General features: G+C 29.4%; 1 protein-coding gene across 3 annotated transcripts; it reads left to right on the top strand.

Moving 5' to 3' along the window:
• The first annotated feature begins 619 nt into the window (after positions 1 to 619).
• AG (K-box region and MADS-box transcription factor family protein) lies at positions 620 to 7,161 on the top strand. 3 transcript variants are annotated; one of them, XM_078990221.1, is made up of 9 exons: positions 620 to 758; positions 1,073 to 1,307; positions 4,599 to 4,680; positions 4,904 to 4,965; positions 5,069 to 5,168; positions 5,253 to 5,294; positions 6,554 to 6,595; positions 6,681 to 6,853; positions 6,961 to 7,161. In XM_078990221.1, the coding sequence occupies exons 2-9, from the start codon at positions 1,081 to 1,083 to the stop codon at positions 6,962 to 6,964; spliced, it is 732 nt and encodes a 243-aa protein (XP_078846347.1). In that variant the 5' UTR covers positions 620 to 758; positions 1,073 to 1,080; the 3' UTR covers positions 6,965 to 7,161. The 3 variants fall into 3 exon arrangements, with proteins under 3 accessions (XP_078846347.1, XP_078846346.1, XP_078846348.1); XM_078990220.1 differs by having other exon boundaries at positions 5,057 to 5,168; XM_078990222.1 differs by lacking the exon at positions 6,961 to 7,161 and having other exon boundaries at positions 6,681 to 6,857.
• Positions 7,162 to 13,486: the final 6,325 nt, after the last annotated feature.

Raw genomic sequence — 13,486 nt, 5'->3', positions numbered from 1 at the left:
TACATATGTTTCACTAACTTAATACAAGTTGACAAAATAAAACTAAAAGGTAACAAAGATTTTTAACAAAGTTACAAAAAAAAACCTTTATTTTTAAATTGTGAAATATTCTAGGTCTTATTTATTTAATTATTTTTTGTGGAAAATTAATAGATGTGTATGACTACATACGTCAAACGTATGACTACATAAGTCAAACGCCATTCTAAACCTAATTCGATAGTTTCTTCTACTGACTCCAACTGTTCTCGTGTTATATATCTAGTACTAAAAAACGCATTTCCCCAACTTTGTGCAAATTTCATACACCTACCAGAGCCATTTTTTGTATCAAATTAAGGTCCATCTCTCTCTCTCTCTCTCTCTCTCTCTCTCTCTCTCTCTCTCTCTCTCTATATATATATATATATATATATATATATATATATATATATATATATATATATATATATATATATATATATATATATATATATATATATATATATTCGGTCAAAAGAAATTTGAAGGGTGATGAAGTGAGGTCAATATATACTTTTATTACTACAAATTTTGAGTACACACACAATCAATTAATTCAAATATTCGGTATTACGATATGTGATTAAGGTTACGAGAGTTTGTTAAGTTAATAGACAAAAGAGTCGTTGTCTACTTTATAAATACTCATCAACCATCCCACCTCCCCATTCCATTTTTTGCATCTTTCCTGTTCAGATTTGTGGGAGACCCTCAAAAAGCAGAGAGAGATCAAAAAGGTTGGGACTTGATTAGTTTCTCTCTTCAATTATTCATATCATATATCCATTCATCCGTAAATCTCAAGAAGATTGATGCCAAAATTCTTCTGCAAATCAGTTATATTTTTTACTGTATCGTTGGTTTAGAAAAACCCAAAAAAGAAATAGATCATGGAAATCCTTGATATCAAGGACGTTGTTTGGGCAAAAAATGAGCTAAATTTTTTCAACTTTTTTGGGTTTTATCATACTGTTCATTTTGTAGTAGTAATGGAGTTTGTGTTGTTTATAAATTTTGGATTATTTTCTCATGAGTTTGCGATTGATTTCAGGTGCATCTATGTCGTTTCCAAATGATTCAGGGGAGATGTCTCCTCAAAGAAAATTGGGTAGAGGAAAGATCGAAATCAAACGGATCGAAAACACAACCAATCGCCAGGTGACCTTTTGTAAGCGTCGCAACGGTTTGCTCAAGAAGGCTTATGAGTTATCTGTTCTTTGTGATGCTGAAGTTGCTCTTATTGTCTTCTCTAGCCGAGGTCGACTTTATGAGTACGCAAATAACAGGTGAACTTTCTTGAATTTTGCATCTATTTTTAACGAAATCTTGAATCCAAGAAAAGGTTTCTGAATCTTCATCTTTTTTCTACCAAAAAATTGGTTCATGATGGAGATTAGTTTGGATTTCTTGATGCTTTCTGGGTTGGATGTGTAAGTACATGAATGAATGTTGGCGTATTTGTGAAAGACTTGTGGTGAAGATTTAAGAACCCGAACACAATGATAAGGTGTTTGTGAGATTTTTGAGTTTATTTTTGCTGCTGAACAAAGATTCACTTCTCTTTCTCTTTTTCTGCTTTGTTTCTTTACCTCAATGAGCTTATTGTTTTTTAGTAATTTTACCTTTTTTTTTTCTATTGTTAGTTTTCTTCTTTATGATCCGATATTTGTTTCATATTTTGGTACCTACAAGATCTGTTGTTATAGCAAGTCTTGGATATGTTGTGAGCAAATAAGCAAAGATTTAGGAAGTGTATTGCTGAACACTGAGATCAGCTTCCCATCTACCCTTTCTCCATTGCTGTTTAACCTCTCTCTCTCTCTCTCTCTCTCTCTCTCTCTCTCTCTCTCTCTCTCTCTCTCTCTCTCTCTCTCTCTCTCTCTCTCTCTCTCTCTCTCTCTCTCTCTCTCTCTCTCTCACACACACACACACACACAAACACATACTTTGCACACAAAGATACACACACAAGTGATAGGTAGGGAGCCTACAAAGACGTTGTCAAGTTCCTATTTGTTAAGAGTTCCATCTTTTTGACACTTCCTTAATAAACATATGTCAGTTAAACATCACCAAAGCAAGATGAAAGGACTCTCAGAAAAGAGATGTCATCAAGGCTTGTCAAAGAAAACCAAAAAGCTTTATTAGGTTTTCAAATCAGTTTACAGTTCACAAAATAAACAAAAAAAGTTTCATCTTTCCTGTGTCACCCAAAGATTTTCCTCGTAACTAAATTAGGGCTTTACCAAGTTTTCATAATATTCCCTTCAAGTCATTAATTTTACATTCAAACTTCTGCTTAAAGTAACCCTAATTCGTGTCCATTTTGTAAAAATAGTTGTCAACATAAACTAAATTATGGTTTTTATAAGGATATATATAACTTTCATGAGTTGTTTCTTTCGTTTACCAAACTCGACGGATAATTTAAAAATACCAGATCTGGCCATTAATAGTCTTTAATTGATTTAGTTTAAAATTAGGGTTTAGTAATAAATTAGGGTTAGGAAGTTTAAGATCAAGACAAAAGGATGTTGTTTAAAAAACAATATCTTGATTAATAAAAGTGTCCTTTTAATCTATTATTTTAAAACTTAGGGTTTCACCTGGCCTTTTTTAATTTAAAACTCGTTTACATTTTTTTCAGAACAAAATGTTTTTGTTATAATTATTGTTTTGTCTTTAATCAAATACCCACATCCAAATCTAAGAAAAATAAATAAATATTAGGTGTATGGGTAAGATTTGTCTCAACAAGAAAGAAATCTTTGGCAACGTCACAACCCAGATTTCATTTTCAGTTTCTTGACTTCTGACATAATAAGCAAGCTCTTGCACCTTTTGTTTTTGTCATTAATCATGATTTCTTTTTTCCTTAATTTCTAAAAACACTTCACATTTCTTCAATTGTGAAATGAAAACACACAAACTGAACCTTTCCCTTTGGTAATGCACAGCAATGACTTTCCCAAAGTTTATCAAACTGCTGAAACTGAAACAGCAACCTACGGGTAGACTAACACAAAAACGGTGTGTGTATATATATATATATATATATATATATATATATATATATATATATATATATATATATATATATATATATATATATATATATATAGAGAGAGAGAGAGAGAGAGAGAGAGGAGAGAAGGTACGTATTGAAGAGAACCAATGGGAGAGTAAGAAATGCATGGGGAGAGAGGAAAATGGGCATCAAAGGATGCTGCCATGAAATGGACGGCTCTGATTACTCAGAGTTTACAGAGAGAAAGAGAAAACCATAATTTTGGATCTACCCAAGGTGGGTAAAAGGGTGAGAGTTAAAGGAATTACCCAGGGGTATAATGGGCCACCGACACGTGGTAAAGATCTATCCGTTGGATTGTCTCACCAATCATAAAGAGGGGATCAGTGACAACGTGGCAGAGACAGCCAATCAGTGTCTTCGGGAATATTAAGGTAATATGCATACAGATAAGGGATATAAATAGAATCCTTAAGATTTCCGAGAAAAGTGGGATTTTATTCACTTGAGTTGGTTTTATGGTTTTCTTGAAATCATAAAATACCATTTACTCAGCGAATTGGCTGTGAGGTGAAATGCCTTTAGATTCAACAGTTGACTACTGATTGAGAGTTTATGTGTGCAGTAATTTTGCTGTGTGTCTTGGTGCATGAATCTATCCTTTGAGCAAAAACACAGTAGTTATTTAGGTGCCTTAAGCTATCCTTTGAGTTAGTAAAAACATATGTATGATACAATATTAACGCAATTTATGATTTCTTTTCCTACATGTTTATGGTTTTCTTATTATTGACACTTTGATTATAAAATGAACACGAGTTATTTTAGTTTTAATACACATATAGTACTTGAAGTCTATAGTTAATATTCTAATATAATTTTACCTAGTTTTTGAATAGACGTGGAAATGAGAACTCCTTGTTACATTCACACACTGCTTGAAAAGTGCACAGTCTGTTTTATATCATGATGAGGGTTTGATTTGAGTGAACATATAGACACATAGGTTGGCACAAAAATACGATACATGATATATAATTATTGAAAATGTGAAGAATTCATTTCTATATATAGAAGAAATTTAGAAGCTTTACATTATTAAAATATTTTTTTCTTAATTTTGTGTTATTTAAAACTAAGAAGTCTTAGTGCCTTTCTGATTTTATTTTTTGAGGGTAGACAGATCTAGGGACATTTGGCATAACTAGTTTTTGCATAATTAGTTTATGCAGCTCAAGCATCAATATTGATTAATCAAATTAACAGTTTTAGTACTATAAAGATTACAAAACTTCTAAGCATTTTTGTGTTTGTTGGACATATACAAATTTTGTATGGTGTTAATTAACTATTGTAATACTAACCAAGTTCTTAACTATCAGCAATTTCTATACATATTTTGATTACTATTAACTAATATATTATTTTAGGTATCATAGTTTAAATCTAAAGATGACAAGAATCCTTATATATATTTTTGGAAAATGTTATGTTGTTGATGAAATCTATTATGGATCATTTAATGATCTTTGTTTTGTTGTTAATGCAGTGTAAAAGGAACCATTGATAGGTACAAAAAAGCATGCCTAGACCCACCAAGCAGTGGATCTGTTGCCGAAGCCAATGCTCAGGTAATAATAACTTTTAATACCCAATGTTATGTACTACTTTCAATAATTAAACAAAATAGTTTGAAAAAAAAAAAAAAAACATTTGGTTCTGGGCTTACTTTGGATTATAGTCGATCATTTCTAAAAATAACATATTGTATATATATACACAAATTGTCCCAGTGTTGAGGGTTATGTTTGTATTATTCTAATTTTTATTTGTTACAAAATGGTATTATCGTAGTTTTACCAACAAGAAGCTGCAAAACTGCGTCAGCAAATTGCAAATCTTCAGAATCAAAACAGGTAACTTTTAATAATTGTGAGTGTGCTTAGTATACATATACATTGATATTAATTAATTAATTAATTAATGTCATAACCTTTTGTTTAAAAGGCAATTTTACAGGAACATCATGGGTGAATCGCTGGGAAACATGCCAGCAAAAGACCTCAAGAACCTTGAAAGCAAGTTAGAGAAAGGCATTAGCAGGATCAGATCAAAAAAGGTATTTAAGTTAAACCATTTATTAAAATTTGTTGTTTATTAATTATAGCAATCTAACATGTGTTTTTCCCACAAAAAAATGCAGAATGAACTTCTATTTTCTGAAATCGAGTATATGCAAAAACGAGTAAGTAATGTGAATCTTGGAGTTAGTAAAATTTAAAGTAATATCTTGTAAGGATGAGCAAAAAAATGGTCAAAATGGTGGAGTTATTTTATGAACTGACCATTTTTTGTACCACTAATTTCACAATGACCCATTAGTAATTGCGAGATTGTTCTTACATCAAAAAAAAAAAAAAAAAAAAAAAGGTTGCGAAGAAAAATCAGATATGAATTTTTGTATGTTTTTTAATATATATCTCACAATATATAAATGTATATTTTATAATATATCATTGTATTCGTGATATATGTTGTATTAACGTTTATTGCGGTGATAATCATTGAAAATTGCTTTTTGACCACTAAAAACCTTGAAAAATGAAATTTCGTAAAATTCATATGTTTTGCAATATATGAACAAGTTTCAATATATGGATGTATTAATATCCTTTTTTTTCTCGTATCATTATATTTGTTTAAGGTTTTTTGTGGTAATACTATTGTAAAAATAATTTCCCAATTCAGATTTAGCATTTTATAAACTAAATCTAACTCATTTTGCTTATCTTTTCGTTATTATCCAGTGTAAATAAATAAATAAAAAAACATAATATATATATATATATATATATATATATATATATATATATATATATATATATATATATATATATATATATATATATATATATATGAGAAAAGTGAATATACCCTTAAAGATATATAAGCTTAGGTACCCAAACTTACCATAGTATATCGTTTTGTATCATATATAGACTTTGTAATTATCCAATGTTCTTATAATTCAACTTCTAACTTGAATTACTTCAAAGATTTTTATAAATTTCATATTTATCTTCCTCTTACATAATTGTCATTTTCAACAATAATATATATAACCTAGTAAGTGTTTGACAAAAAGATGTAATGTAAAGGAAGATAATAGTGAAAATTTAAAAATATTGAATATAAATCAAGTTACGCATTGAAGTTTAATAATATTATAATGAATATATCAAAGAAAAACCATGTATTATTATGAATTTTGGTACCTAAGTTTTTATATCCTTAAGGGTATATATATATATATATATATATATATATATATATATATATATATATATATATATATATATATATATATATATATATATATATTATATTGTAAGTACAAAGCTTTTTATTATTATAATTCGTACCCCTAATCGTTTGTCCTAGTTTCTAGGGTTCATCTAGGGTTAATATTAGTAATTAATGTTCGATTATCACTCTTAATGGCAGGAAAATGAGTTGCATAATAGTAACCAATTCCTTCGAGCAAAGGTCTCTCTTTATTTAAAATACGATCGATTTCATTGATTATCTCTTTATATATATACGATTGATTTCATTAAAATTCATTTTGTAGATCGCTGAAAATGAAAGAGCACAACAGCAACACATGAGCTTGATGCCTGGAAGTTCTGATTACGATTTAGTATCACCTCATCAGCCATTCGATGGAAGAAACTACCTTCAAGTCAATGATCTTCAACCCAATAACAATTACTCTTGCCAAGATCAAACACCTCTTCAGTTAGTGTAAGAACAAATTAATTAAACAGCAGAAAGAAAATTCTTTGCTCTAAAAAGATATTGTATCTATATCTAATTTCGACTTATGAATTAATTACATGATGTTATTTCAGGTAATGATCGAAGGAGTTGAGGTTAATATCTATTTGGTATAACACCTTCGTCGTGATTAATATGGTTTTGTGGTTATTTATTGCAACGTTTTTAAGTATCTATAGTTTGACATTTAAATTATCTCGTTACTTTAATTAATTACTTGCTGTAAGTGTGAACAATGTCTATTATCTGAAACAACTAGTATGTTCATCGTTTTATCCATCATCTTTGCTCTATACGTATTGTTGAGTCATAGTTTAGAATTGGTGTGTTATCTATGTAATCTAGTGATAGAGGGAAAAAGTAGGTAGGTGTATATGGCCCAATTTTATTTGGGACAAAAAGAAATTTATTATACTATATATGTTTATATGTTTATTTACAAGTATAAAAAAATTATAATAATGATAAATATCGTTTTATTTTTCCAACTCATTCAAGGTATTTGAAGATACGACTTCTCCTATACTAGCAAATGATTACGTTGCTTTTGTCAATTAATGAAACAATATATAAGATTTTTTTGGTGGACCGACTAAATTATATGGAATCACTATTTTAATCTAGGTTACAAAAAATATTTATAGCATTTATCAATTGTGACAATTTTCATCATATTTTTTCAACACAGAAGAAGTTTGGAGTACTAAAAGGAAAAAATATGTAGATAGTTAATGTCTTAATACATTAAGTACCTAATTCATTAGGTCATTCGGTTGGTATTAAGTTAAAAATACTTATATCTAATATAAAAATTAAATATTTAATTTATTAATCTCGTAAACAAAAAAAAATTAACAAACATTTGTACAATTCAAACGTTCTTTATGTTTCAGGTAATTTTATTGTAATTTAAACAAGTGAATCTCAAAACAAAATACGAACTCATACATAAAAAACATAAATACAAATTTATATTGAAATGATTTTATTAGTGACATTAATAACAAATTTAATTAATTTCTTTAAAAATATAATTATTATTGATATAATTTAATATTTATCTTTATTTGATTAAAATATAATTTAATTTTTACTAAATTTTTATTGGTTAATTCTAATACACATTAAATATAATGAACACATGAACATAACTATATATATATATATATATATATATATATATATATATATATATATATATATATATAAGAAATTTATACTGTATAAACAAAGAAAAAATAACAATCAATTTTTTTAAACAATCAATCATGTAATATACATTCACATCTTAAATAAGATTAAGTATTCAAACGACAGTCCCAAAATGGGGACAACCAAAAATTAATTTTTAAATCAATTTCGAATAGATATTTATAAGCTCTTGATGATTTAAAAGGAAAAGATTTAAACTAAAAAACCTGATTTTTATTATAGCATTGTACTTTAAATAATTAAGTTATTAAATGATAATTTAATAGATTTATGTATTATATTTTTAGTTTTAACTTTTTAGATTATATTATAACATTTGATTTTTTATTAATTTATTAGAATTGTAGTATAATATGCAGTTTCAATGGCTAGCCTAATTAATTCATAACATTTTAAATACAAATACACACACAAACACATATATATACATACATACATACATACATACATATATATATATATATATAGAATTTCTACAAATATGGATATACATTCATAACAAATACAAATATATACAAATATATATCATTCACTATTGTCAAAATGGTTGAGTCATTTTATGAAATTACCATTAGTTTATACCACTAATTTCATACTTAACCATAAAAACCCAAATCAAAGAAAAATCATATATAAGAAAACATATGAACTAATTTTGATCCATTCATTACCAAGTACACATATCTACTTTGACAGGGCCATCCCAAATCGATTTGAGGCCCGGGGCGAAAACGAAAGATGAGGCCCTTCAAAATTTAGTAATCGCTAACAATAATACAATGATGTTATGGAGAAGAGTACAAGAGATTATATATATATATATATATATATATATATATATATATATATATATATATATATATATATATATATACACGCGCGCGAATAAAACCATTTGGTTAGTGCATAAAAACCAATAACAAAGCAAAATAAAAAAATGAACTACAAAACAACCGACCCATTTGAAAAACCATCCATTTGGTGTTTGGAAAAAAAACAAAAAGATAGTGTTTGGAAAAAAAAAACTAACTTGATGACCTGCCATTAATATATTGTTATCAAACCTAGAAAAAGAATTATATATTAAAAAACGATAAAAAAATTGAAAATCTCATATATAAACAGAGAAATTATGTATAATAATGGGTTAGAAAAAAAAAAACTGTTAAAATAAAACATGAAATAATTGTTTTGTGGTTTGCTGAAAAAACAAAGAGAGTCAAGGGACCATTTGTGTAACTTGTATGATTTGTAAATAACCAAGAAGAATGTGGGGGCTTTTCTAGATTTCAATTTCAATAAAATGATAAATAAAAGAAGTTAGGCGCCTATGAAGGAAATTGTTAATCTAAAAACTGCATATAGATAGAATCGAACACGGCTATTGAATTAAAAAAGGTGAAACAAGTAATGAAAGAAATTATTAATGTAAAAACTATGGATATAGAAGGAATCGAACATGGGGCTACTAAGAAAACGTGAAACGCTTTCTAACGCCGCTAACCAACTCATCTACTTAAACATTTTGTAACTCTTTTGACACAAATCAGTTATATATATATATATATATATATATATATATATATATATATATATATATATATATATCAAACAGCATTAATTTGGGGCCCCAAACCGTAGTGAGGCACGGGGCCATCGCCCAACTTGCCCACCCTATTGGGCTGGCCCTGTACTTTGACCACAAAAACCAAAAAAATAGTATACCAAGAAACATATGAAAATATATAGCAAATACACACATGCATATAGATGATATTTTAACAGTAAATTGCATTTTTTTTTTCTTTTGGTCGGACAAACTTACCTATAGCCGAAGAATTGCAAAATCTACCAATGGTCTTTTGGTGGTGATGGTTGTCGGAAAATAGCCCTGGTGCGGGGGTGGTGGTATGGTGGTCCTTAAAAAACACAAAACTAATGAAATTAGTTTTGAAGTTTAGCCTAGAAGAGAAAGAGAAAAGAGAAAGATTGATGTTGAGCACGTTACCGTCGTAAAAGATGGCTAAAGAAGGTAGTTTTTTTTGTCATCGGTGACGTTGAGTGAGTGTGGAAACACTCTGACGATCTAAGTGGGGGTAAGGGGAGGTGGCACCGCCGATGGATGATGTCGTTAAATTAAAAATCGTTGGTGAAGTAGTCTAGTCGCCGGAGGCAAATTGGAAGAAAAGTAACAACGATGTGTACCAGGTCTGGGACAAAGAACGAACAAAAGCTGGTTACCCTTTTGCATCGATGAGGCCAAGGTAATAGCAGCGACAATTTGGAGGGAAATTGAAAGGCCTTTCTTCAGTGGCTATAAGTCATTTAATCTGAAAAAATGAGGGGCGAAGATTTCGTCTTTTGCAGGTCACGCAGATTGATATCATTAGCGGCGACACTGCGTTGCAATTAAGGTTGTCATTGTTGCTTCTTTCGGGATTAAACCCTTATCAATGGATCATTGTAAAAACGTATGGCCACGATCAAATTTCTTGTGGGATACATGGAGCATCTGCAAGAAGTATTAGCAACTTCGCTTTTAGCAACAACAAATAATTTTAGCGGTGAGAAATACGCATTTTACCTAATGTCCTCGGTAAAGATAAAGTTGTCGCTAAGTGTGTTATTTCTTGTTGTGCGAGATTATCTTTCTTCATAGCACTCTAATATCCTAATCTAATAAATAAAAGCATTTTCGCCACGTGGCATTTGTTCAGCCCCTCCGGAACTTATTTTCCCGCTCATTTCCCTTCGACTGCAATTACTAAACTACCCTTCTAAACTTCAAATTAGTCAACAATGTTCATAATCAATCCCGTTGAATTTGCAACAAATTGATTGACTAACTATCATCGGCATAAAGAAGATACCCAATTTAATTCTCGGTTTAACCTATTAACTCCTTTATTTACGCTTAAATTTTCTCTGCTGATGAAACTTAATCCCAATATATCTTCTTAATTTTTCAAAACCATGATCCTGTAAAATCAGGGACGAAATCGAAAGAAATCACATACATATCTTCTTCCTCTCTCTCTCTCTCTCTCACACCTGGATGGGGAGTTCTTGTCTGTGTTCTGTTGCTCATAATTTGATTTGATTTATTGTTGCAGGTCTAAGTAATCTGAAGAATTTTGGTCCAGATTACCTTGAATCGTCGTTAAATCAAACAATTTGCATGGTCACATTTTTTCCATCGTTCTCGCTACTTTATTGCAACCCTATCTCCCTCATTCTCAAATTCCGATTTCTTCTCCAGGTTCCTCTATTGTAGGAGGTTGGCGGTGGTTCGGTTATATTTTCTTCGTGTGATTCTGGTCTCATCAATCGGTTTAACCAGGTACGGATGTTAACGATGATGGATTCACTTTGAGAATTTATGGTTTGCGAATTCTTCTTATTAAGTTTCTTAATTCATATTAGACTATATGTTTTATGGATTTGTGGGTATATCTGCAAGTTTGTGATTCTTTATTTGGGTAAAATTAATTAGAATTAGGTGGCTTTTAGATGTTGTTTTTGGAAGCAGTCGCCATGAGATACGAGGCTTTTTTATTTTTCTTTTGAAATCGTTGTGTTCTATGTGTAATCAATTGGCAGATATGGTTTTATGTGTATTTGTGTGTAACTTTGTATATGTCTTTTGTAAAGTGTGATTATGATTAGCTACTTTAAGAGTCTCGATCATTGTAAATTTGGATTTCTTGATGGAGTTTTATGTGCTTTACAGCCCTTATGGTAAGGAGTTGATAAAGTGTTGTGCATCCTTGATTCATCTTTTGCAATTGTACCAATGTTTAGTGATTGCAACTTTTCTATTCTATATTTTTTCCCAAATTGATGCAAAATTGAAAATGGAGTTTGATTTAACATTTCTTGTAGGATTTTTTCATTATGGAATGAATTTTGAGTTACCATTTGTTTAAATTTGTTTGTGATCCTTCTTTTGTAGCCATAACAATGTTAAAATCTCTATATAAGCGATTGTGTTGTTAATTTTAAACTAGATTAGCAGTTTTTATACATAATAACAATTATATTATAAAATTGGCCATATTGCCCCTACCTGCGTTTTATATGTATTGAAAATTGATCATAAGGTACTTCTTGGATTTTATCTCATAATACACTTGAAGGGTATTTTGGTCATTAATAATGATACTTGGAACATGGTTTATGAAATTGTGTACGTGAAGTCAAAATGAAATTGTATTAAAACATTCCCTTATGGTTCATTTTTTATACAACATATTTCATTTCTTTTTCTATTTTAATATTATTTTGATATATTTTTTACTATAAAGTTAAAAATGCAGGTGAGATTAAATTTGTAAAATTTTGGTCCTGATACAGAATATATAGTGGATAGGTAAGTAGATAGAAACCTTCATATGTTTGGTTTTATCGGAGAAGAGGACATTGCAATGAAGTCCAGATTTTTTAAAAAGTTAAGGTGTTTGTGGTAGTTGTTTATGGGAATCTGAAGTGTTATTTAACATAAATTTTGTATGAGTCAGGTGTATCATTTTGAAAATGCTTTTGCGATGGAAAAAGATTTAATAATAAAAGTTAAATACTTTTGGGTTTTCTCTACATGTAAATATTTTTAGTTATAGTAGTATACATAAATGTCACCATATTTTTAACATTTTACGGTTTAACGAATGTATTTTATTAATGAAATCCATGTATTTTTTATTGAAATTTCCTTATGACCACCAACCACAATGGTTTCTTATTTCTCGATTTGACATTTACCACTATACTATCTACTAATTCCTAATTTTAGTTGGATCCTATTTACTAGGCCTGTCAAATCGGGCCATTGTGTCGTGTTTTTATCTGACACGACACGACACGACAAGGTTTTTTGTAACACGAACACGACACGATACGATGTCGTGTTTTTTTTCACTAACACGAAAACGAACCAATTAAAAAACGACAACATGACACAACACGACAAAGATAATATTACATAACTATTATTTTATTTAATTCATATTTAATCATATATAACACGATAAAAACGAAAAACACGAAAACACGACAAATACATGCTCAATCGTGTCAATTTTGTGTGGATTTGTAAACACGAACACGACACGACACGACATCGTGTTTTTTAAACTTGACACGAACACGACACGAAAACGAATTCGAATTTTGATTTCGTCCCGATTTCGTTTCGTGTCGTTTATTTTTGTCGTATCGTGTTATAAATTGACACCCCTACTATTTACTCCATTTATCCCAATAGAGGAGTAAATGCAAAATATAGCAATCTACTTTTGTTTGTTTCTCAAATTAGCATCTTACTTTACCTATATCTTCTTTATAAGCGAATGCAAACTATTCATAGTCTGCGAAAAGAAGCTAATCGATAAA

Source organism: Lactuca saligna, chromosome 4 (genome assembly GCF_052625555.1).
Source record: "Lactuca saligna cultivar CGN05327 chromosome 4, ASM5262555v1, whole genome shotgun sequence".
In the NCBI taxonomy this organism is placed as follows: domain Eukaryota; kingdom Viridiplantae; phylum Streptophyta; class Magnoliopsida; order Asterales; family Asteraceae; genus Lactuca; species Lactuca saligna.
The sequence above is the reverse complement of the archived record's forward strand: the minus strand, read 5'-3'. Positions and strand labels throughout refer to the sequence as shown.